We start from the raw sequence: 27,290 nt of genomic DNA on the forward strand, positions 1-27,290 counted from the left end.
TTATTTTTTTCATTATTATAAAAATGTGCATATATGTATATGTTCTCTGTGTATATATGTTCATATATGCAAAAGTTAGATTTTAGAAAAACTTTATATATGCAAAAGTTTATATATGCAAAAATTTATACATATATGCAAGTATATATGTATTTTATATATGCAAAAATTTATATATCTAGCTAGGAAGAAGGAAGAAAGGAAGAAGAAAAAAAACTTATATATGAGAAATGTATGTATGTATATATGAGAAATGTATGTATGTATAGATGTATGTATGTGGATACATGAGGGGGGTCGATATACCCCCTCTCCGATAGCATTTTTGTGCATTTTAGGTTAGTGTATATATATGTTGATGTATATATGCAAAAGATAGATTTTTAGAAAAAATACTATTTTTCTGTTGATGATATGATGATGTTTTTTTTCATATATGCATTTTTTCATATATGTATTAATTTTTTTAAGTTGTTAGTAGATATCGATTTTAGGTTAGTGCATTTTATCACTGATTTTAGGTTAGTTGATCGATTTAGTGCATTTTATGTTTGTTGCATTTTAGGCTAGTGCATTTTATGTTAGTGAAGAGGAAAAAGTAAAATAAGGAAAAGGAAAATAAGTAGAGAAAGAAGGAGAAGAAGAAGGATAAGACGAGGAGAGGAAGAAGAGGAAGAAGAAGAAAAAAAGAGGAGAAGAAGAAGGAATAGAGGAGCTTCTTCTCCTTTTTTTTCTCCTCTTTTTTTTCTTCTTCTTCTTAATTTTTATCAGGAATGAGGGTGTCGAGGATCGCCGAGGGGTCAAGGGTCGTGAACTAGGGTAGAGGGTCGAGGGTCGTTAAGGGGTCAAGGGTCGAGGGTTTCAGGGTCGAGGGTTCGAGGGTTCTATAGGGTCGAGGGTCGAGGGTTCCAGGGTTGTCTAGGGGTCGAGGGTTCCAGGGTCGTCGAGGGTTCGAGGGGTCGAGGATCGCCGAGGGGTCGAGAGAGGGTTCCTAGTGTCAAAGTATTGAAGAAATCCATGGCTTCATCATTAGCCGGAAGTAACCAGGGCATGACGAAGTCCTCCAAAATTATTTTGGAATCGTGTCCCGGATAGGATAATTTGCCTTTTTGTATGAATTTCAGCAAAGGCCTTCCAAATAACGATATTTGGAAGGTTCTTGCTGAACTTTGTATCAAAAAGCGAATTATCCTATCTAGGACTCCGTTCCAAAATAACTTTGGAGAGCTTCGTACCATCATGCACATGTTACTTTCGCCTAATGATGAAGACATGGTTTTGTTGAATCCTTTGACACTACGCAACCTCCCGACCCCTCGGCGATCCTCTCGAACATGAGAGGAAGAAGAGGATCACTGAGGGGTCGAGGGTTCCAGGGTCGTCGAGGGTTCGAGGGGTCGAGGATCGCCGAGGGGTCGAGAGAGGTTTCCTAGTGTCAAAGTATTGAAGAAATCCATGGCTTCATCATTAGCCAGAAGTAACCAGGGCATGACGAAGTCCTCCAAAATTATTTTGGAATGGTGTCCCGGATAGGATAATTTGCCTTCTTGTATGAATTTCAGCAAAGGCCTTCCAAATAACGATATTTGGAAGGTTCTTGCTAAACTTTGTACAAAAAAGCGAATTATCCTATCTAGGACTCCGTTCCAAAATAACTTTGGAGAGCTTCGTACCATCATGCACATGTTACTTTCGCCTAATGATGAAGACATGGTTTTGTTGAATCCTTTGACACTAGGCAACCTCCCGACCCCTCGGCGATGCTCTCGAACATGAGAGGAAGAAGAGGATAAAAAAAGAAGAGGAAGAAGAAAAAAAAGAGAAGAAAGAATAGAGGAGAATAGAGGAGTTCTTCTCCTCTATTCTTTCTTCTCCTCTTTTTTTTCTTCTTCCTCTTTTTTTTATCGGGAACGAGGGTCGCCGAGGGACATAGATGTAGTGTCGTCGTTGTCGATATATACCCCCTCCCGATAGCTTACTATGATTAGGTAGCTAGTTCTACGTTTGGCACTAATATATCCATCTGTCATGTTTGACTAATAATTGCCATGTTGTAAATATTTGTAGAAACTATGGACACCGCCCTAGACGAAACAAAAGAAGCGTTGTTGAGGGACATAATCGCAGAAGGAAGTGATGCCGTCTTGTTGTTTCTCAATGAAACCGATGGTCTGGAAGGAGAGGGTGAACAAGCTGGCTACGGTGACCTAATGCCGGTGCAAGAAGAAGAACATGAGGACGGCTCCGGTGACCCAATGCCGGTGCAAGAAGGAGACCGTGATGACGGCTCCGGTGACCGAACCGAGTCCGGCCAGGTATATATATTAGTTAAGCCTGTGCTGACTAGCTGATTGATGCATTCATTGTTTTGGTATGTACACATATTAATTAAGTCTTTGTTCTTTTTTCTAGCCCTCCGGATCGAGCACAACTTCGGTAAAGAGACGAGGCCCGAAGAAAAAGTTGAGCTCGGATGAAAAGTTTGAGATCATAGAAATCGCGCCCGACGGCTAACCGATTGAACCCCTCCGGACAAAGAGCGCATTTGTTGCTCAGTGCGGGGTTCTGGTTAGGGACAAGATCCCGATAAGCATGCAGCAATGGTTTAAGCCGGCTACAGAAGACCCTGAGGTGTCTTATGTCAATGATATGCAGAAAAATGATCTTTGGACTGAGCTAAAGTCAAATTTCACCCTGCCGCCAGAGGATAATCCAGAGAACCCAATTAAAGAGAAATTAATCTTAAGAGGATGGCAGAACTATTCAGGAGGTGGAAGAAAGAGCTGAATAAGTTTGTCGAAAATAATGAGACACCGGAATTCAAGGGCAGATATGAGAAGATCAGAGATCACTAGCCCGCATTTGTGGCCCACAAGACATCGGAAAAGAGTAAGAAGATGTCGGCGACAAACAAGCAAAATGCTGCGAAGAAGATGCTTCACCATCGCACGGGGTCAGGTGGCTACCTCGTAGCCCGGCCTAAGTGGGCCAAGACTGAGAATGATCTGGTTGATAAAGGGATCGAACCAAAGACAATTAGCTGGCCAGACCGTTGCCGGACTTGGTTCTTCGGGGCTGGCGGAACCTTGGACCCTGTAACAGGGAAGTGCATTTGGACAAACGATCAAATGGACATACCAGTCAGGAAGCTTAAGCAGTATATCAAAGAAGCGCAGCAAGGAAAGTTCTTTCCAGACAGAGAGAATGACGAGCTCACAATGGCCCTCGGGAATCCTGAGCACCCTGGACGGACACGAGGCACGCTAGGCTCCATTCCATGGAAGGTTGGGTTTCCGGACGCAGGCGGTTACAAATCCCATGAGAGGAGGAAAAAAGTGCAGCAGACTCAAATGCAGGCGCTGCAAGCAAGGGTAGACGCGATAGAGGAACGAGAAGCAAATCGCAGCAAACGTATTGCCGAAGCCTCCCCCGAAGCTACCCCGCCATCTCAGCGCAGAAGTAGCGTGGCTTCCACCGAGCTGCTTCAGCCGGAGCATGCCTTGATGGCTCCTGCCAGCTACCCGTGGATGCTATCACGGAGTCTCAAAATTGCCACCTTATGATGCAATGGATGAATTTGAAGGTCAAGGCGGCTGTTGGCTCTGTTTATCCTACTGAACCCGGCGCAATTTTTCACTGCCGGCCGATTCCAGAAGGATATGCTAGGGTGATGGTGGATGAAATAATGGAGGGATTTGAGGACCTCCAGCTTGACCACCCTACCGGTGAAGGGGAGACTCGGCTGGGGTCTGCTCTGAAGACTCCATGCCTATGGCGGAAGGAGCTCATCAACCTTCCGAACTGGACGCCTCCGCCTCCTCCTCCTCCTCCTCCTCCGGCGAGTCAGGGCACTCCGCCTCCTCCACTGCCTCCTCCTCCGGCGAGTGACGATCAGGGCCCTCGGCCGGCTCCTCCGCCTCATCAGCAAGGGCGGAAGAGACCTGCCGCCGCTCCAGCTGCTCTGGCGCGTCGTAGTCCTTCTCCTCCGCCTCGTAAGCAAGTAAAGAAGACAACCGCTCCGTCTGCTCGGTCGGTGTCTAGCAGTACAACCAGAGGCGGGAGGACATACAGATTCGGTCCTTCTCTGAAGACTCCAGAGAAGTTACCATATGAGAGGACCCCGGAGGAGAACGCCGAGATCGCGCGAACCGAAGTGGATGACTGGTTTCAAGGGTTGAGAGCAAAGAGACATCCACCTCCGGAGGAGAAGGTAGATCTGGTGAAAGTGAAGCGCACTCTGGCTGCCCTGGCAAAACCACCCAAGTCTCCGCCGAAAGGCAACTATGAGCGCATTATTGCAAAGACATGGGCCGAAGCGGAGCGGTCGGGAAGTACAGTTAGTGATCAAAGGCTGAAAGAACGACGAGCAGCTAGGAAACAAATTGCCCAGCTCGGCGAACAAGCGAAGCAATCGTGCCCCCCCCCCTCAAGGTGCCTAGCGACATCGTCGATCCGAGGATGGTGCCCGGTTATGGCAATGTTGACGATTACCTGCCCGACGATGTACATTATGATCCCATGGAGGTGTAGATACACAGATACGAGTACGGGAAGCCTCTCATCAAAGATGAAAAATCTTTAACAATGATGATGCAAAGATTACATGATTGGTACTTGAAAATCTGCACAGAGTCTGGGGGGAGGAGTACTTTGTATGCGAGAGTTAAACCGGAGCATGACCTCGTTGGAATTGAACTGTTGCCTATTCCATTTGAGGAGTTCTATCAGTTTTTTAATCAATTGGCCCTCGATAAAACAACGATCACCTGCTACTGTCTGTAAGTACTACTACTTCTGTCATTAAGTCTCTCTATATAGCTCATCTCTTTCATTGCATGTATTTATAATTATCCTCACTATATTATGCAGAATGAAGATCGCAGAATTGAAGAAAAGACAAATCGGTGATATTGGGTTCGTGAACACATATCTCATAGATGCAACTGAGGTTCAACATCGTCCCGGAGATACCGAGGCCAATTTGCTACGATCATTCAAAAAAAATGAAAACAAAGATATAATACTCTTTCCTTACAACTTCAAGTGAGTGCTACTGTCTTGTGCATATTCGATTTCCCTTATATATTAGTCCAGGTTATAGTAATGTAATTGATGAGTTATGCATGCGTGTGCAGTTTCCACTATATTCTCCTAGAGATTAGGCTTGAGCAGGGAGTAGTAACCGTCTTGGACTCTAAATGAAAAGATCCCCAGGAGTATGCGGACATGACTGAAATCCTCAAGAAGTAAGTTAAATCGATCATTATCCACCATATCAGCAACTTTGTTCATTTCCTGATATCAAGTAATTGTTTTCTTTGTCCGGCAGGGTTTGGAGAAAATTCACCAAAACAGTTCCGGGACTGCCGAAGGAGCTGGAATTTAGACACCCGAAAGTAAGTACTATAGTAGCATGTTCCGCGCATCTCCTAGTGATTCAAGCGCTAGTTTCATCAATACCATTTAGCATTCTTGCTTATCAGTTTGATTGACCTCTATTTCTTGTAAAGTGGTTGTGACAGGAAAAAGGGAATGATTTCTGTGGATACTACGTCTGCGAGTCCATCCGCCACACGACCTGTGAGCGGGGCGGGTACTCTGACGAACAATATGAAGTACGTAAATAACAACATTCACAATTTTATTTTATTACCATCATTTGTATTGAGTTTCATTCATTCATATATATATGTATTGACCCCCTTCTTCAAATTAGATGTTTCGGAAGCGGGATGAACTCCTAGCACCAGCTCGCATGCGAGCAATTCAAGAGGAATTGGCGGCATTCTTTCTTGACCAAGTGATCGCTGAAGACGGAGAATACTATGTGGACCATGAGTCCGTATGATTATATTTGTAAGAGATAATTATTGTATATATGTAGCCAGTAGTGTCGGATAGATATACGAGAACTTGTTGTTCGACCAATCTCTTGGAGAAGGAGAGGTGGTCGATATCACTTCTCTCTGTATGCATATATGTTCATGACGATCTTCTGTTTCCTTCGTTTGCTTACTAGCTAACTAGCGTGTCTAGTCCTCTCTATACGTATGTATAGTACGTAGCGTCGACCAAGCACGGACGTAAGAGAGGACACTTCTCTCTATTAATTATAGCTAGCTAACACAATATATGAAACACCTAAATTAACCCCCCAAAACCCCCAACCCCCCCCCCCTTTCAAAAAAAAACAAAAACCCCAGCCACAGAAATGCTGACGCGTGGATGCCTATTGGTCCCAGTTGGTGCCACCAACCGGGACCAAAGGGTCTCCTGCCTGGGCTCTGCGCACTGCCCACGTGGAGGCCCATCAGTCCCGGTTCTGGATTGAACTGGGACTAAAGGTACAGGGCATTAGTACCGACACTTTAATCCCGTTTCAGGAACCGGGACTAAAGGCCCTTACGAACCGGGACTATAGGCCCTTTTTCTACTAGTGATGGTGTCGGGCTTGCCGGCCTGCATCAGCATCGTGGCCACCCTGAAGTCTGCGACCTTGGTTCGGAACTCGGAGTCCAGCAAGATGTTGCTGGTCTTGACGTTCCAGTGAATGATGGGCGGGTAGCACTCGTGGTGCATGTAGCAGAGCCCCTGCGCGGCGCCCACGGCGACTCTGATCCTCGTGGGCCAGTCCAAATAACCCTCATCGGACGACGCGGAATGCCCGACGCCGTGGGGGAGAGCGCGCCTGTGGAGCCACCCGTCGAGGCTGCCATTGTCCATGTAGTCGTACACGAGGAGCTTGTCGGCGGAGTCGGCGTGCGAGAGGCAGCACATGAGCCTGACGATGTTCTTGTGCCGGATGCCGCCGAGGATGCCGACCTCCGACTCGAACTCGCGCTCCAGCCTCTCTTCCACCTTCCCAGCGCTCCTTATTCTTTTCACGGCAACGACGCTGTCCTTGCCGTTGTACGTGGGTAACGCGACGCGGTACACGCATCCCGACCTGCCGCTGCCGACGAAATTCTCACCGGTAATCGCCCGGAGTATGTCTGCCTCCCCGAAGCCCAGATTGGTCTGGAAAGACGTCATCTTCCAGCCACCGTCCTGTGCCGCTTGCTTCCTTTTCCTGATGTCGTGGAGGAAGAAGACTAAGGCAACGATGAGCACAAGGAGCGCGCCGACAGCGACTAGGAGGCCAGTGCGGAACGCCGGCGAGACGCCCCCAGAGGAGGAGGCGGCTTGTGTTCCCGCAGCACAGGAGGGCACGCCAGTGAGATAGCCTGGCCCCAAACCGGCATGGCAGAGGCCGGGGTTGTCGAGGAAGCTGCGGTCGTAAGTGGCGATGGCGAGTCCTGCCGGTACTTGGTCGTCGAGCTGGTTGGATGACAGGTTGAGCGAGCCGAGCTTTAGCTTGGCAAGCGGTGGCGGTATGTCGCGGATAGCTTGTTTGACGATAGGTCAAGTGCGTTGAGCACCCGCATGGCGCCCAATTCAGCCGGTATCTCGCCGGCGAGCTGATTCTTGCTCAGGTCCAAGTGCATCAGCAAGCGGAGCTTGGCTACGCTCCTCGGGATCTCGCCAGAGATCTGGTTACCTAACAAGTTCATCGTCTGCAGCAGCGGCACGCCGTTGCCGATGTCGGCGGGGAGCTCGCCGTGGAGGCAGGTAAGTGACAAATCGAGGTGCCGGAGCGAAGTGCACCGGTAGACGCTGGTCGGGAAGGCGCCGGTGATGTGGTTGTTGGAGAGGTTGAGGCTGGTGAGGCTGGAGAGGCCGCCGATGGCGTCCGGGAACGGGCCAGCGACACCGGCGTTGGCGAGGGAGAGGCTCGTGACCCGCCCGGAGGAAGCGTCGCAGGTCACGTAGGGCCAGGTGCAGTGGTCGCTGGATCTGTTCCATGCCGCCAGCACGGGCGGGTTGCCCCACACGCCCTTGATCCGGATGAGAAGCTGCCCCTCATGGGCGGCCGCGCGGTGCAGGAGGCAGCAGGGGAGGAGGAGGAGGAGCAGGAGGGATGGTACGGTTACCATGACTAGGTCGTTTCTGGGCTGGGCTTCTTCGTCCGTTGGCCGCGGCGGGGATGCGGGAAGAGGAATTTCTCAATTTATAAGGTTTATTATAGAGTTAAAAGCACTGGGGGTTCTAGAACTTGCTCTCAATGTGATGGTTTGGTCCTACAACTTGAAAAATGACCCTACCAGTCCCTAAACTTGCTCAAGATGTGCAAATCAAGTCCTGACGAATCCGAGCTTGCCATGTGGACTCGTGGGTGCGCACCCGGTCAGCGCGTCGCATTTTGCAAAGACCCCCCTGCCGTTGCTTGGAATCAACCACACTACCACCATTTCACCTGAATTAATTAAAGGAGACCACGGTCTGGCCCCCCCGATCTAGACAACCCGCAGCTCACTCCCCTCTCTGTTTTCTTGCTTTGCTCCTCTGCTCGACGCCGCAGCTCTTCGCCGCCGTCCAGCCCGCCGCAGCCGCCAAGCAAGCTAGCAACCATGGTTTCATGGAGTGATTCCGGATCGAGCTCGTACGCGTCAAGTGGCGACGAAGTCACCAGTCGGGTGAGATCCTGTCCAGGTTCAAATGAGCATCTAGGGTTTCTGAAAAATGCGATTTCTTACCAGATTTTGTTTTAGGGTCCTCGCACCATTGAGAGCACCGATTGGGCAGGCCTTGCTGCAGATCTACCTAATAGGTGTGAGCACCAAGCAGTGTGTGAGAACTTTGTTGCATTTGAGTATGTTGACAGTGGAAGAAGATTTCTGAGTTGTGTACAAAAGGTTAGTACATGTTGGTAGTTGTAGATTGAGATGGTAGTGCTGTAGTACTAGTTCATTTGATATTGAACTTGATCTGTTGTGCCATTTTGTGCCATTTAGTTTATTTTAGTTGTTCAAATATGTATTTTTGTGCAAACAGACATGTTGTACTGAAACTTGATTCGGTGAGTTAACTGAATTTTGATTCAGTTAACTTAGTTTTGTCGAGTTAACTGCATTTTGATTCAGTGTTTTCTTCAGTTAACTGAATTATGCATTTCCTCACCAATTTTAGGATGGGCCTAAATGCCCCTATGTGCATTGGGTTGACCCAGAGTGGCCTCCACAATCGAGGACCAGTCTAGCTAGGATCTGGGGCATGTATGAAGATGAGGTCACATCCAGGATTAGGCAAGCTGTTGTTCAGGCTAAAGAAAATGTTAGGGTTGTGAAAGAGAAGGAAGCCATGGAAAAAGACCTGAGGTTTTTTAAACTTGATTTTGCTAAGATGGTGGCTGACAAAGAGCAGGCAATTACTGAATTGGGCAACACAAGGCTAGCTCTGTCTGACCTAAAGCTAGAACTTGAGAAGAAGAGAATGGCTGACAAATCAGTGACCAACATTCATCAGGTGGTCAGGGCTAAGGCAGAGAAAGAGAGGGATGAGATGAAGCAAGAGAGGGACAAATTGAAGGAAGAAAGGGATGTGTTGAAGAAAGAGATTAAGAAGTTAGAGTATATGACTGGTGACCTGTTCAAGCATAAAGAGGACACCAAGTGCAAGATAAGGAAGGTTAGGGAGCTGCTAGATGAATTTGAGTGATCATCTGGACTTGTTTAGTTAATGATTATCAGTGGACTTGTTTAGTTAATTTGGGTTATCTTTGATGCCCTGTATCCAGATGCACTGTACTATTTGCTGCAATCAACAAGCATGCACTATGTTATCTGAATTTGGTTAAGTGAATTTGGATTATCAATGCTCTGCCAGTTAACTGAATTGCTTTTCTATTAAACTTAACTATTATTCAGTTATCTGAATGTAGATTCAGTGAAGTGAGTATTTCTTTGGTTAACTGAACATTGTTTCAGTTTACTGATTTGTTATGTCAGTTTACTGATTTGTTATGTCAGTTTATTGATTTGTTATGTCAGTTCAGTGTTTTTTATATATATACAATGAAATTTTATCAAATTTTTTGTATAAGATTGTTTTTGCAGTTAACTGAAGTTTGCTATATAATGTTAACTGAATATGGTTCAGTTAACTGTTATTTGTTCAGTTATCTGAAAGTTGCATACACTGGTATTTTGGATCACAGAATGGTAGATGCAGGATTTCATTAACTTACTTCATACATTCCATACACTGCATCGCATATCATAGAAGAAGGAGGAACTAGGATTTATTACATTGCATCACATGAAAGCTTATTCATGTGGATACAGAATTCATGTAGATAAAGAGAATAGGCCTGTAGCCCTTTAGCCATCCTCTCTTACAAGCATCATATGACCAATATAATGTTTTCAAACATTTTCTGCCCATTGGAAATTTTGTATCTTTGACAAGTGTAGTTGTTAGCAGAAATGTAGACCCAGGGTTTTTGCTCCTTAGCTCATGCCCATAATCCCATAGCCTGCTGAACTGCTCTTCCTCATCACCATGTATCTCCTTAAGTGCTTGCTTCCTAGCCCTAGAAAGATTCCATCTATTAGGAGTAACATTGAATTCCTTTGTTATTTTCCTTGAAAATGTCCCAATGGACATCTTCTGGTCATCTCTGAACTCATCAATGAAAAAGTTGCATAGGAATTTTGCTATCATATCCTTTAACTTCCACTTCTTCTGGCACTTATGCAATCCATTATATGCCTTGATGACAAAACCTCCAGTCCTGTCATCATTTCCAGCCCTAAGCACCCATGGGCAACCACCACCCTGACAAACTGCCTCCAATCTGATCTTGTCATTCTTAAGCTTCTTGATCTGCACTCTGTTCCTTATTGAATAGGCCTTGAGAGCTTTCCTCAACTCAACCACATCGGCAAATACCATACCTAGTTTAAAAACAGGGGATTTCATGTCCACCTTGGAATTGAAAGCTCTGAATTTGTACTTCAGTTGATCTTGTGCTTGTGTGGAGAGGTTGAGATCTTCATCTTCAAGGACATAGTCAGGCTCAACCTCTACCTCCTCTTGCTCAGCCTCTTCATCAACATCAAAGTCAATGTTTTCTTCATAAAGATCATCATCTCCATCATCTATTTCATAATCACCATCACTGAAATCTGAATCTGACAGCACATCATTTTCAGGTTGCAAATTTGGATTTGCAGCAGCAACAATCACATTTGTCTCTGCAGCATTAACCTGGTCTAGCTGTGCACAATTAAGGAGGTCTTGCTCTGCACTTATAAACAGGTCAGGCTCTGCACAGTATGTCAACAAATTTGGGTCAGCAACAGAATTAAGCAAATCTGTCAGAACATCATCTTCTGCTGTCCCATCAACTGCAACCTCTGAAATTGGATCTTCAACATTCACTGAAATAATGCTCTGACCACATGATGCACTGCTTGCACCAACAATTGAGTTGCCCATTCTGACATGGTTTACAACAGATGGCAGCTTTATTACCAAATCTTCTCTGAAATTGTAGATGAAGTCTGCATGGTCAACCATAATTGCAAGAACTTTGTGCTGAGCACTAGCTGTGATAAGATGCTGCAAATCCTCATCACCCTTAATTCTCACCAAGCCATCTGAAAGTGTTTTCTCAGGTAAACACCAGTAAATAATGTGCTCATTGGCAGGATATCCCAACCATTTTAGGTGTTCTTCTAAGACTGCATATGAAAATGTGCAAGCATCAACATAGTCAAGGACCTCCAAAGAAGAGTTATAATACTCTGGGGCAGTGATAGATCCACAGAAAAGACCACCATGTTCCAGCTCAAGTGTAAAGAAAGGAGTGTGAACACTCTTTCCCATTGCTGAGTCACACACTGCATACCAAAAAGAGAGATATTCAGTTAAAATTCGGTTAACTGAACATGAACTGCCCAAGTTCAGTTAAAAATACAGTTAACTTAACTGAACATGTACTGCATACAGAAAGTAGATACATTCAGTGCAAAATTCAGTTAACTTTAAATAAACTGCACAAAGTCAGTTAAAAATTCAGTAATATAACTGAATATGTACTGCATGGAAAACAAATTCAGATAAATTACACATTCAGATTTATTATATCTACTTCACCAAAACCATAGCATGGTAACCCAATGTACAGTACAGAACACAACATGTCAATCTCACACAAGAAGTAGAACATAGCTCATAACCCTAGCTTCATGCAAAAACCACACCTTCTTCACCAAACCTATAACGACGAAGAGTAAACCCTAGACTAAATGCATCGCTCATAACCCCAAGCGCACTTGATAGGATTGCCACTTGGCTAGATCGAAGCAACTAACAAGCTTGAATCAGCTTCCCCAAGCGCACGGATCTGCCGTACGAGGCCGTACTGTCGCCGACACAATCACGAAACGGAACAGAGAGAGAAGATGCAATTCGGAGGAGCTCACCATAGTCTGGAGGAATGACTACAGGCGGCCGGACCAGATGAGCCGACGGAGGCGGCACATCTCCGCGGAACTGCTCCGGCGAGGCAGCCATTGTTGCTGACGTCAGCAACGACCGCTCCAACGCCGACAGAGACAAGGATGGAGAAGAATGAGTTTCGATAGGCCACATGAGTTCCCCCCTTGATAGATTGAATGCGGTTAATAAATTCAAGTGCTCTGGTGCTGGTAGTGCAGGTTGATTGAGAGCAACTCCAGGGGCTTATTTGCAAAACAGCACGGGCTGACCGGGTGCGCACCCACGAGTCCACATGGCGCTCTCTGATTCGCCAGGACTAGTTTTGCACATCTTGAGCAAGTTCAGGGACTGGGTAGGGTCATTTTTCAAGTTGTAGGACTAAACTATCACATTGAGAGCAAGTTGTAGGACTCCTGGTGCTTTTACCTCTTTATTATAAGCACACGGCTCGGGTATCTCTTCCAAGTTTATGCGTGGCTGTTTCGGGCGACGCTCACGCTACCTGCAGCTTCGCTTTGGTAGGTGGGGTTGCTGCCGTTAATGTAGTGTGGAACTACTGGATGGTTGGTGGGGCATCAGCTAGCTGCATGTGTGTGAGTGCGTCGCTGAGCTGGTTGGGTGCTGACGGACGAGACTTGCCTTCTCGCCCGGGGTGCGCCCATCCGTGCTCCCGCATACGTGGCATGATTTGATTGGAACAAAATAAAGTCTGGTCTCACCCCCTTAAAATTAGAGGGGAGATGATTAGATTAGAAAGAAAAAAGAGAAAAAGACAGTCGTAGGATAGAGTGGGAGCATGGATCGGAGCATGGGGAGGGAGCAGGCAAGCCGGATCCGGTGCTGACAGATTTTCTATGGCCGGTTCGTCTGGTGAGGTTCTTTGCATGGTGTTTGTTTTTCTTTTGATTAAAAGAGGGGGTTTTCCTCCGATTTAATTAAAGAAACCAAGCCTGACGCAAAATAACAAGTCATGCATCATCTCCCATGCTAATCATGTTCAGAAAAGGAAACCAAGGAAGCTAAAACAGAGAGTGATAAAGCCTACATCATCTACTGCATTCGACATCAGGCTAAAACAGTAGCAAAGGAAACAGCATAGCAGGCTAAGTCGTAGCAGCGTCCAACCTTCTCATCCCTTGTCTCTATCCCAGCGATGCCATGTAGACTTCACTTGCCATCCCCTATATTATTTTTGCTCCCACCATCAGCATTTTTTGTTCTGGTTTTTTTCCTGCAAAAGAGCCCAGTCAATAATCCAGTTGCATATTCTCCTAAGGCTGGTCGTAGTGGGGAGTAACTTAGACTAGTGTCATGCATATGACACTAGTCTAAGTTACTACCTTCATAATGCAAAGTAACATAATAGTAGTATTATAGATGACTTCATTTATTAGCTCATAGACTCATCTTGTCTTGAAAAGCGTTATGTTACAGTAACATATTCTGTTACCACCTTTCATTAATTACTTGCCACATAAGCAGAATTTTCTCGAAGTGCGCTATGTTACTAGCTAAGTTACTCCCACTATGACTAGCCTAACAATCATCACGGGATCATAGAGAGTTTTTGATCTAAACACAGCATCATATCTGCATTTCCAAACAGACCAAAACAGAGCAGAAATCCTAATCAACACAAGTTGTTTTTGTGATTTCTGGAATGTTTTGATCCACACATTTAAACAATCATTCAGATTCTATGGAGTACTTTTGAGATCAAAAGAACATTTAACTAGGCTCCATATCAATCTAGCAGCTGAGCAAGTGAAAAATAAATGATAACATTTTCCTCATTTCCACAAAAAACACAAAGCTTGTCCCCTTTCCATCCTCTTTGTAACAGATTATCTTTTGTCGAGATGCTTTTTTAGCAAGAAGCCAAAATAACATCTTGATCTTAGCTGGAATTTTGATTTTCCACAAAAAATTGTGTGGGAACCCTATATTAGTTTTAATTAGAAAATTATATAAAGATTTAACAGAGAATTTTCTATCTTTAGTAAGCATCCACATAGGTTGGTCTTTACCCCCAAACATTCTAACCTCTTCACATCTAGCTTTTAGGCTGGCCCACAGATCTCCCAGTTCCCCTAGCAGGGTTCTTTTGAATTTAAATCCTCTCCATCCTTTATTGATGGCCTCATCCATAGAAATGTTATGATCAAAACTAATGTTATATAGCCTTGGGTATGCTTCTTTTAGAGGCTTAGATCCAACCCACCAATTTTCCCCAATCCTAGTATTTTTGCCATCCCCCAATCTTTTCTTAATATGTTGTAAATAAATTTTCTTCACACCCAGTAAACTCCCCCAGAATTGAGAGTCTCCAGGTTTCTTCTCTATTCCAGATAGGCATTTGTTCTTGACATATTTATTAAGAAGAATGTCAACCCACCCATTCTTAGTTTCTAATTTCCAGAAGCATTTGGCTAACAAAGGTTTATTCATCATCTCAAGATTCAGAATCCCAAGGCCCCCCTGCTCTTTTGGTAAGCAACAAGTTTTCCAGTTCACCAGATGATATTTTTTCTTGTCTTCATTCTCTTGCCAAACTAGTCTAGCCCTATAAAAATCAGCTTTTTTCTAATTCCCACTGGAAGAGGATAAAAAGACATCATGAAGAGAGGGATGTTTGTCAGGCAAGCCTACACCAAGGTCACCCTCTCCCTGCCATGTTCAGTAATCTTCCCTGCTAACATGCACACCTCTTTTCAATTTTTTTGTGACCCCTTTCTAAGATTTATTTCCCAATCTTACATTGGACATATGTAAACCTAGATATTTAAAAGGGATTTTTCCATTTTCACAAGTGAAGATTCTCTGGTATCTATCTGCTTTATTAGCAGTTTCCCCAATGAGGAACAATTCACTCTTGTGGAACTTAATAGTTAATCCTGACACCTGTTCAAAGGCAGTCAGAATGAATTTTAGATTTTTTGCACTCTCTTCATCATCCTGCAGGAGGAAAATAGTGTCATCAGCATATTACAACATGTTGACACCATCATTTCCTATTTCCTACAGAACACCTTTAACAAACCCCTCTTTTATTGCTTTATCTAGTATGACTGCAAGAGCATCCACAGCGAGATCAAACAGTAGGGGGGAGAGGGAACCCCCTTGCCTCAACCCTTTGTAAGTTTTAAAATAAGGTCCTATGGTGTCATTGACTTTTATTCCCACCTGACCACCAATCATAGTGTGCATCACCAGGTCACACCATTTGTCAGGTAGATTTTTTAGTTTCATCATTTTATAGACAAATGGCCATTTGACCTGGTCATAAGCTTTTTCGAAATTAATCTTAAAGAGAACATCACTTTGTTTTTTATGGATGGTATTCAGTGTAGGAAAACGTAGTAATTTCAAAAAAATTCCTACGCACACACAAGATCATAGTGATGCATAGCAACGAGAGGGGAGAGTGTGATCTACGTACCCTCGTAGACCGACAGCGGAAGCGTTATGACAACGCGGTTGATGTAGTCGTACGTCTTCACGGCCCGACCGATCAAGCACCGAAACTACGGCACCTCCGAGTTTTAGCACACGTTCAGCTCGATGACGATCCCCGGACTCCGATCCAGCAAAGTGTCGGGGAAGAGTTCCGTCAGCACGACGGCATTGTGACGATCTTGATGTTCTACCGTCGCAGGGCTTCGCCTAAGCACCGCTACAATATTATCGAGGAGTATGGTGGAAGGGGGCACCACACACGGCTAAGAAAATGATCACGTGGATCAACTTGTGTGTCTAGGGGTGCCCCCTGCCCCCGTATATAAAGGAGCATGGGGAGGAGGCCGGCCGGCCCTAGGGCGCGCCAAGGAGGAGGAGTCCTCCTCCTAGTAGGAGTAGGACTCCCCTCTTTCCTACTCCTACTAGGAGGGGGAAAGAAGGGGGAGAGGGAGAAGGAAAGGGGGGCGCCGCCCCCCTCTCCTAGTCCAATTTGGACCAGAGGGGGAGGGGGCGTGTGGCCCACCCTGGACGCCCCCCTCTCTCTCTCCACTAGGGCCCATGAGGCCCATTACTTCTCCCGGGGGGGGGGGGTTCCGGTAACCCTCTGGCACTCCGGTTTTCTCCGAAATCATCCGGAACACTTCCGGTGTCCGAATATAGCCGTCCAATATATCAATCTTTATGTCTCGACCATTTCGAGACTCCTCGTCATGTCCGTGATCACATCCGGGACTCCGAACTAACTTAGGTACATCAAAACTCATAAACTCATAATATAACTATCATCGAAACCTTAAGCGTGCGGACCCTACGGGTTCGAGAACAATGTAGACATGACCGAGACATGTCTCCGGTCAATAACCAATAGCGAAACCAGGATGCTCATATTGGCTCCCACATATTCTACGAAGATCTTTATCGGTCAGACCGCATAACAACATATGTTGTTCCCTTTTGTCATCGGTATGTTACTTGCCCGAGATTCGATCGTCGGTATCTCAATACCTAGTTCAATCTCGTTACCGGCAAGTCTCTTTACTCGTTTCGTAATACATCATCTCGCAACTAACTCATTAGTTGCAATGCTTGCAAGGCTTATGTGATGTGCATTACCGAGAGGGCCCAGAGATACCTCTCCGACAATCGGAGTGACAAATCCTAATCTCGAAATACGCCAACCCAACATTTACCTTTGGAGACACCTGTAGAGCTCCTTTATAATCACCCAGTTACGTTGTGACGTTTGGTAGCACACAAAGTGTTCCTCCGGCAAACGGGAGTTGCATAATCTCATAGTTATAGGAACATGTATAAGTCATGAAGAAAGCAATATCAGCATACTAAACGATCGGGTGCTAAGCTAATGGAATGTGTCATGTCAATCACATCATTCTCCTAATAATGTGATCCCGTTAATCAAATGACAACACATGTCTATGGTTAGGAAACATAACCATCTTTGATTAACGAGCTAGTCAAGTAGAGGCATACTAGTGACGTTTAGTTTGTCTATGTATTCACACAAGTATTATGTTTCCGGATAATACAATTCTAGCATGAATAATAAACATTTATCATGATATAAGGAAATAAAATAATAACATTATTATTGCCTCTAGGGCATATTTCCTTCAGTCTCCCACTTGCACTAGAGTCAATAATCTAGATTACACAGGAATGATTCTAACACCCATGGAGCTTTGGTGCTGATCATGTTTTGCTCGTGGAAGAGGCTTAGTCAATGGGTCTGCATTATTCAGATCTATATGTATCTTGCAAATCTCTATGTCTCCCACCTGGACTAGATCCCGGATGGAATTGAAGCGTCTCTTGATGTGCTTGGTTCTCTTGTGAAATCTGGATTCCTTTGCCAAGGCAATTGCACCAGTATTGTCACAAAAGATTTTCATTGGACCCGATGCACTAGGTATGACACCTAGATCGGATATGAACTCCTTCATCCAGACTCCTTCTTTTGCTGCTTCCGAAGCAGCTATGTACTCCGCTTCACATGTAGATCCTGCCACAACACTCTGTTTAGAACTGCACCAACTGACAGCTCCACCGTTTAATGTAAACACGTATCCGGTTTGCAATTTAGAATCATCCGGATCAGTGTCAAAGCTTGCATCAACGTAACCATTTATGATGAGCTCTTTGTCACCTCCATATATGAGAAACATATCCTTAGTCCTTTTCAGGTATTTCAGGATGTTCTTAACCGCTGTCCAGTGATCCACTCCTGGATTACTTCGGTACCTCCCTGCTAGACTTATAGCAAGACACACATCAGGTCTGGTACACAGCATTGCATACATGATAGAGCCTATGGCTGAAGCATAGGGAACATCTTTCATTTTATCTCTATCTTCTGCATTGGTCGGGCATTGAGTCTTACTCAATTTCACACCTTGTAACACAGGCAAGAATCCTTTCTTTGCTTGATCCATTTTGAACTTCTTCAAAATTTTGTCAAGGTATGTGCTTTGTGAAAGTCCAATTAAGCGTCTTGATCTATCTCTATAGATCTTAATGCCCAGTATGTAAGCAGCTTCACCGAGGTCTTTCATTGAAAAACTCTTATTCAAGTATCCCTTTATGCTATCCAGAAATTCTATATCATTTCCGATTAGTAATATGTCATCTACATATAATATCAGAAATGCTACAGAGCTCCCACTCACTTTCTTGTAAATACAGGCTTCTCCAAAAGTCTGTACAAAACCAAATGCTTTGATCACACTATCAAAGCGTCTATTCCAACTCCGAGAGGCTTGCACCAGTCCATAAATGGATCGCTGGAGCTTGCACACTTTGTTAGCTCCATTTGGATCGACAAAACCTTCCGGCTGCATCATATACAACTCTTCTTCCAGAAATCCATTCAAGAATGCAGTTTTGACATCCATCTGCCATATTTCATAATCATAAAATGCGGCAATTGCTAACATGATTCGGACAGACTTAAGCATCGCTACGGGTGAGAAGGTCTCATCGTAGTCAATCCCTTGAACTTGTCGAAAACCTTTTGCGACAAGTCGAGCTTTGTAGACAGTAACATTACCGTCAGCGTCAGTCTTCTTCTTGGAGATCCATTTATTCTCAATTGCTTGCCGATCTTTGGGCAAGTCAACCAAAGTCCACACTTTGTTCTCATACATGGATCCCATCTCAGATTTCATGGCTTCAAGCCATTTTGCGGAATCTGGGCTCACCGTCGCTTCTCCATAGTTCGTAGGTTCATCATGATCTAGTAGCATGACTTCCAGAACAGGATTACCGTACCACTCTGGTGCGGATCTTACTCTGGTTGATCTATGAGGTTCAATAGTATCTTGTTCTGAGGTTTCATGATCATCATTAGCTTCGTCATTAATTGGTGTAGGTGTCACAGAAACCGGTTTCTGTGATGTACTACTTTCCAATAAGGGAGCAGGTACAGTTACCTCATCAAGTTCTACTTTCCTCCCACTCACTTCTTTCGAGAGAAACTCCTTCTCTAGAAAGTTTCCGAATTTAGCAACAAAAGTCTTGCCTTCGGATCTGTGATAGAAGGTGTATCCAATAGTTTCCTTTGGATATCCTATGAAGACACATTTCTCCGATTTGGGTTCGAGCTTATCAGTTTGAAGCTTTTTCACATAAGCATCGCAACCCCAAACTTTCAGAAACGACAACTTTGGTTTCTTGCCAAACCACAGTTCATAAGGCGTTGTCTCAACGGATTTTGATGGTGCCCTATTTAACGTGAATGCGGCTGTCTCTAGAGGATAACCCCAAAATGATAGTGATAAATCAAGAAGAGACATCATAGATCGCACCATATCAAGTAAAGTACGATTACGACGTTTGGACACACCATTACGCTGTGGTGTTCCGGGTGGCGTGAGTTGCGAAACTATTCCGCATTGTTTCAAATTTACACCAAACTCGTAACTCAAATATTCTCCTCCACGATCAGATCATAGGAATTTTATTTTCTTGTTACGATGATTTTCAACTTCACTCTGAAATTCTTTGAACTTTTCAAATGTTTCAGACTTATGTTTCATTAAGTAGATATACCCATATCTGCTTAAGTCATCTGTGAAAGTGAGAAAATAACGATATCTGCCACGAGCCTCAACATTCATAGGACCACATACATCTGTATGTATGATTTCCAACAAATCTGTTGCTCTCTCCATAGTACCGGAGAACGGGGTTTTTGTCATCTTACCCATAAGGCACGGTTCGCAAGTACCAAGTGATTCATAATCAAGTGGTTCCAAAAGTCCATCAGTATGGAGTTTCTTCATGCGCTTTATGCCGATATGACCTAAACGGCAGTGCCACAAATAAGTTGCACTATCATTATCAACTCTGCATCTTTTGGCTTCAACATTATGAATATGTGTGTCACTACTATCGAGATTTAATAAGAATAGACCATTCTTCATGGGTGCATGACCATAAAAAATATTACTCATATAAATAGAACAACCATTATTCTCTGATTTAAATGAATAACCGTCTCGCATCAAACAAGATCCAGATATAATGTTCATGCTCAACGCTGGCACCAAATAACAATTATTTAGGTCTAATACTAATCCCGAAGGTAGATGTAGAGGTAGCGTGCCGACCGCGATCACATCGACTTTGGAACCATTTCCTACGCGCATCGTCACCTCGTCCTTAGCCAATCTTCACTTAATCCGTAGTCCCTGTTTCGAGTTGCAAATGTTAGCAACAGAACCAGTATCAAATACCCAGGTGCTACTGCGAGCATTAGTAAGGTACACATCAATAACATGTATATCACATATACCTTTGTTCACCTTGCCATCCTTCTTATCCGCCAAATACTTGGGGCAGTTCCGCTTCCAGTGACCAGTCTGCTTGCAGTAGAAGCACTCAGTTTCAGGCTTAGGTCTAGATTTGGGTTTATTATCTTGAGTAGCAACTTGCTTGCTGTTCTTTTTGAAATTCCCCTTCTTCTTCCCTTTGCCCTTTTTCTTGAAACTAGTGGTCTTGTTGACCATCAACACTTGATGCTCCTTCTTGATTTCTACCTCCGCAGCTTTCAGCATTGCGAAGAGCTCGGGAATAGTCTTATTCATCCCTTGCATATTATAGTTCATCATGAAGCTCTTGTAGCTAGGTGGCAGTGATTGGAGAATTCTGTCAATGACGCAATCATCTGGAAGATTAACTCCCAATTGAATCAAGTGATTATTATACCCAGACATTTTGAGTATATGCTCACTGACAGAACTGTTCTCCTCCATCTTGCAGCTATAGAACTTATTGGAGACTTCATATCTCTCAATCCGGGCATTTGCTTGAAATATTAACTTCAACTCCTGGAACATTTCATATGCTCCATGACGTTCAAAACGTCGTTGAAGTCCCAATTCTAAGCCGTAAAGCATGGCACACTGAACTATCGAGTAGTCATCAGCTTTGCTCTGCCAGACGTTCATAACATCTGGTGTTGCTCCAGCAGCAGGCCTGGCATCCAGCGGTGCTTCCAGGACATAATTCTTCTGTGCAGCAATGAGAATAATCCTCAAGTTATGGACCCAGTCCGTGTAATTGCTACCATCATCTTTCAACTTTGCTTTCTCAAGGAACGCATTAAAATTCAACGGAACAACAACACGGGCCATCTATCTACAATCAAACATAAACAAGCAAGATACTATCAGGTACTAAGTTCATGATAAATTTAAGTTCAATTAATCATATTACTAAAGAACTCCCACTTAGATAGACATCCCTCTAATCCTCTAAGTGATTACGTGATCCAAATCAACTAAACCATGTCCGATCATCACATGAGATGGAGTAGTTTCATTGGTGAACATCACTATGTTGATCATATCTACTATATGATTCACGCTCGACCTTTTGGTCTACGTGTTCCGAGGCCATATCTGTATATGCTTGGCTCGTCAAGTATAACCTGAGTATTCTGCGTGTGCAACTGTTTTGCACCCGTTGTATTTGAACGTAGAGCCTATCACACTTGGTCATCACGTGGTGTCTCAGCACGAAGAACTTTCGCAACGGTGCATACTCAGGGAGAACACTTCTTGATAATTAGTGAGAGATCATCTTAAAATGCTACCGTCAAACAAAGCAAGATAAGATGCATAAAAGATAAACATCACATGCAATCAATATAAGTGATATGATATGGCCATCATCATCTTGTGCTTGTGATCTCCATCTTCGAAGCACCGTCATGATCACCATTGTCACCGGCGCGACACCTTGATCATCATCGTAGTATCGTTGTCGTCTTGCCAATCTTATGCTTCCACGACTATCGCTATCGCTTAGTGATAAAGTAAAGCATTACAACATAATTGCATTGCATACAATAAAGCGACAACCATATGGCTCCTGCCAGTTGCCGATAACTCGGTTACAAAACATGATCATCTCATGCAATAAAATTTAGCATCATGTCTTGACCATATCACATCACAACATGCCCTGCAAAAACAAGTTAGACGTCTTCTACTTTGTTGTTGCAAGTTTTACGTGGCTTCTACGGGCTTAAGCAAGAACCAATCTTACCTACGTATCAAAACCACAATGATAGTTTGTCAAGTTGGTGTTGTTTTAACCTTCGCAATGACCGGGCGTAGCCACACTCAGTTCAACTAAAGTTGGAGAAACTGACACCCGCCAGCCACCTGTGTGCAAAGCACGTCGGTAGAACCAGTCTCGCGTAAGCGTACGCGTAATGTCGGTCCGGGCCGCTTCATCCAACAATACCGCCGAACCAAAGTATGACATGCTGGTAAGCAATATGACTTATATCGCCCACAACTCACTTGTGTTCTACTCGTGCATATAACATCAACACATAAAACCTAGGCTCGGATGCCACTGTTGGAAAACATAGTAATTTCAAAAAATTCCTACGCACACGCAAGATCATGGTGATGCATAGCAACGAGAGGGGAGAGTGTGATCTACGTACCCTCGTAGACCGACAGCGGAAGCGTTATGACAACGTGGTTGATGTAGTCATACGTCTTCAGGGCCCGACCGATCAAGCACCGAAACTACGGCACCTCCGAGTTTTAGCACACGTTCAGCTCGATGACGATCCCCGGACTCTGATCCAGCAAAGTGTCGGGGAAGAGTTCCGTCAACACGACGAGGTGGTGACGATCTTGATGTTCTACCATCGCAGGGCTTCGCCTAAGCACCTCTACAATAGCATCGAGGAGTATGGTGGAAGGGGGCACCGCACACGGCTAAGAAAACGATCACGTGGATCAACTTGTGTGTCTAGGGGTGCCCCCTGCCCCTGTATATAAAGGAGCAAGGGGAGGAGGCCGGCCGGCCCTAGGGCGCGCCAAGGAGGAGGAGTCCTCCTAGTAGGAGTAGGACTCCCCTCTTTCCTACTCCTACTAGGAGGGGGAAAGGAAAGGGGAGAGGGAGAAGGAAAGGGGGGCGCTGCCCCCCCTCTCCTAGTCCAATTTGTCCCAGAGGGGGAGGGGGCGCGCGGCCCACCCTGGCCGCCCCTCTCTCTCTCTCCACTAGGGCCCATGGGGCCCATTACTTCTCCTGGGGGGGTTCCGGTAACCCTCCAGCACTCCGGTTTTCTCCGAAATCATCCGGAACACTTCCGGTGTCCGAATATAGCCGTCCAATATATCAATCTTTATGTCTCGGCCATTTCAAGACTCCTCGTCATGTCCGTGATCACATCCGGGACTCCGAACTAACTTCGGTACATCAAAACTCATAAACTCATAATATAACTGTCATCGAAACCTTAAGTGTGCGGACCCTACGGGTTCGAGAACAATGTAGACATGACCAAGACATGTCTCCGGTAAATAACCAATAGCGGAACCTGGATGCTCATATTGGCTCCCACATATTCTACGAAGATCTTTATCGGCCAGACCGCATAACAACATACATTGTTCCCTTTGTCATCGGTATGTTACTTGCTCGAGATTCGATCGTCGGTATCTCAATACCTAGTTCAATCTCGTTACCGGCAAGTCTCTTTACTCGTTTCGTAATACATCATCTCGCAACTAACTCATTAGTTGCAATGCTTGCAAGGCTTATGTGATGTGCATTACCGAGAGGGCCCAGAGATACCTCTCCGACAATCGGAGTGACAAATCCTAATCTCGAAATACGCCAACCCAACATTTACCTTTGGAGACACCTGTAGAGCTCCTTTATAATCACCCAGTTACGTTGTGACGTTTGGTAGCACACAAAGTGTTCCTCCGGCAAACGGGAGTTTCATAATCTCATAGTTATAGGAACATGTATAAGTCATGAAGAAAGCAATAGCAACATACTAAAGGATCAGGTGCTAAGGTAATGGAATGGGTCATGTCAATCACATCATTCTCCTAATAATGTGATCCCGTTAATCAAATGACAACACATGTATATGGTTAGGAAACATAACCATCTTTGATTAACGAGCTAGTCAAGTAGAGGCATACTAGTGACGTTTAGTTTGTCTATGTATTCACACAAGTATTATGTTTCCGGATAATACAATTCTAGCATGAATAATAAACATTTATCATGATATAAGGAAATAAAATAATAACATTATTATTGCCTCTAGGGCATATTTCCTTCATTCAGAGCTTCATGTAACACAACCACACCCTCCATAATGTATCTCCCCTTGATAAAGGCAATTTGTGTTGGCAATATAATGGGTGTAATGACCTTACTCGGCCTGTTCATTAGCACCTTAGCGATGATTTTAAATCTCACATTTAGTAGACATATTGGTCTAAGTTTCTATATTTGTGTGGCATCTTTCACTTTTGGGATTAAAGTAATTATCCAACAAACTTTTGAGATCCCATTTGACAACATCCCAAAAATGTTGGTAGATGTTAGCAGGAAGGACATCAGGGCCTGGACTTTTGTTTTTCTCCATGCCAAAGACCACATCATGTAGCTCTTCCGTAGAAAAGGGTTCAACCAGTTGTGCAGCTTGTTCCTCACTGATTCCTGGGGCATCCTGGATTCCCAAATTAATGGTTGACGGATCAGGCTCACCAAACAGTTTTTTGTAGAAGTTTGTAATGTAATTAATGAGATTTTCCTCCCCTTCAATCAACCCCTCATCTTGATTAAGGGAGAAGATAGTGTTTTTTCTTTTTCTGCCATTTGCTTTTGCATGGTAGTATTTGGAATTATTATCCCCATCTCTAATTTCTCTATATTTATATCTTTGCAACCATTTCATTTCCTCTTGCTTGAGAAATCTCTGTAATTGAGCTCTTAACCTTTTCTGTTCCTCTCTATCATGGGCAGGTAGTCCAAATTTTTCAGCATTCTTATCAATCTTGTCTAACTCATTAAGGATGTCTTTCTTAGTTTTCATATACCAATCATCAGCATTAAGAATCCATCCTCTCACTTTCTGTCTAAAGAGCCTTAATCTTTGCTGCCATCTTTCCAGACAATCACTCGAGAAGTGGCCAGTCCAGATTTTAATGACAAAATCTCTGAACCCCTCCTTCAGCATCCATGCATTCTCAAACCTAAATAGGGGACTGTAAGTTTTTCTACCCCAGTGTCAAGGATCAAGGGAGTGTGATCAGAGATCTCCCTTTCTAAGGCATCTACCACACTAAGGGGGTAATTTTCCTCCCAGTCTAGACAGATTAATATTCTATCTATTTTTTCATAAGTAGGGTCATCTAGATTGTTTGCCTAGGTATAATTTCTCCCATTCAAAGGAAGTTCTCTCAGTCCAGCATGCTGAATAATGGCATTAAAAACAAAACTCTAATGGTTATTACCAATGGATTTATTCTTTTCGGAACTTTTTCTAAGAATGTTGAAATCGCCTCCAATTACACATGGCATTGAACTATTATTTTGATACATCTTGGACAATTATGCTAAAAAGGCAACTTTTCCAGAGATTTGAGCATCTCCATACACTACAACCAAATTCCAATCAATTTTCTCTTTCTTATCCAATATCAGAATTCTAATGAAATATAAACCAATCTCCACATTTATAATGTCAAAATTATCACCATTAATGCCCACCAGGATTCCCCCAAATTTGCCTCTAGGTTGAGACCATTTCCATACAAAGTTCCTCCCCCACAGAGATTATGGAGTTCTGTTTTAGTAAAATCAGATTTAATGGTTTCTTGGAGCCCTACAAAGTCCAGCTCTTTGTTACCAATAATTTCTCTGATGAAACTTCTTTTGGTATCACGCCCAATCCCTCTCACATTTCAAAACATCCCTATCATGACTTTTTTTACTTTCTCTTTTTTCTTTTATTTGCTCCCCCTATTTTAACAGATGACTTCCCACAAGTTAACCCTGGTGAGCAAGATATGTTTTTTCTTCCACTAGTAGAGATGGGAGAAATAATCCATCTCTAATTCAATATCAGAGTGATCATCATCAAAACATAATTCCTTGAGATCAGCATCCCCTATGTCAATTAATTCCAAACTTTTGTGTAACGCCCACGATGCGGCTATATCTCCCACGTGTCGGAGCACGACTTAGAGGCATAACCGCATTGTAGACATGTCGCAAGAGGGGTAATCTTTACACATCCCATGTACTAAATAAGGAAAGAGATACATAGTTGGCTTACAATCGCCACTTCACACAATACATGGATATAACATTACAACACCCAGATACAATCAAGGTCCGACTACGGAACCAAAATAGAAGAAGACCACCCCTAATGCTACGGATCCCTGATCGTCCCAACTGGGCTCCACTACTAATCAACTGGAAATGGAACAACATAACGAACACGATCCTCATCGAGCTCCTCCTTGAGCTTGGTTGCATCACCTGCACGATATCATCGGCACCTGCAAGCTGGTTTTGAAGGAATCTGTGAGTCACGGGGACTCAGCAATCTCACACCCTCGTGATCAAGACTATTTAAGCTTATGGGTAAGGTAAAAGGTACGAGATGGAGCTGCAGCAAGCACTAGCATATATGGTGGCTAACTTACGCAAAAGAGAGCGAGAAGAGAAAGGCAAAGCATGGTCGAGAAACTATGATCAAGAAGTGATCCTAGAACAACCTACGTCAAGCATAACTCCAACACCGTGTTCACTTCTCGGACTCTGCCGGAAAGAGACCATCACGGCTACACACGCGGTTGATCCATTTTAATTAAGTTAAACTTCAGGTTTTCTACAACCGGACATTAACAAATTCCCATCTGCCCATAACCGCGGGCACGGCTTTTGAAAGTTCAAATCCCTATAGGGGTGTCCCAACTTAGCCCATCACAAGCTCTCACGGTCAACGAAGGATATTCTTTCTCCCAGGAAGACCCGATCAGACTCGGAATCCCGGTTACAAGACATTTCGACAATGGTAAAACAAGACCAGCAAAGCCACCCGAATGTGCCGACAAATCCTGATAGGAGCTGTACATATCTCGTTCTCAGGGCACACCGGATTGTCCAAGGTTCTGGTAGGCCAACCCAGAGTTGCCCCTGGTGGCCACTGGCAGCTG

The 27,290-nt window shown here is 44.2% G+C and overlaps 1 protein-coding gene across 1 annotated transcript in view; it reads right to left on the minus strand.

The window, feature by feature from the left end:
- Positions 1 to 7,973, minus strand: part of LOC119272506 (receptor-like protein kinase HSL1) — a 14,280-nt gene extending 6,307 nt beyond the window's left edge. Inside the window, exons 1-2 of the mRNA XM_037553977.1 lie at positions 7,419 to 7,973; positions 6,443 to 7,353 (exon numbers count right to left, since the gene is read on the minus strand). Coding sequence (XP_037409874.1) covers positions 6,443 to 7,353; positions 7,419 to 7,973 — 1,466 coding nt within the window. The remainder of the gene's footprint in view (positions 1 to 6,442; positions 7,354 to 7,418) is intronic.
- Positions 7,974 to 27,290: the final 19,317 nt, after the last annotated feature.

The sequence above is a fragment of the Triticum dicoccoides genome, chromosome 3A (genome assembly GCF_002162155.2).
Source record: "Triticum dicoccoides isolate Atlit2015 ecotype Zavitan chromosome 3A, WEW_v2.0, whole genome shotgun sequence".
Lineage (NCBI taxonomy): Eukaryota > Viridiplantae > Streptophyta > Magnoliopsida > Poales > Poaceae > Triticum > Triticum dicoccoides.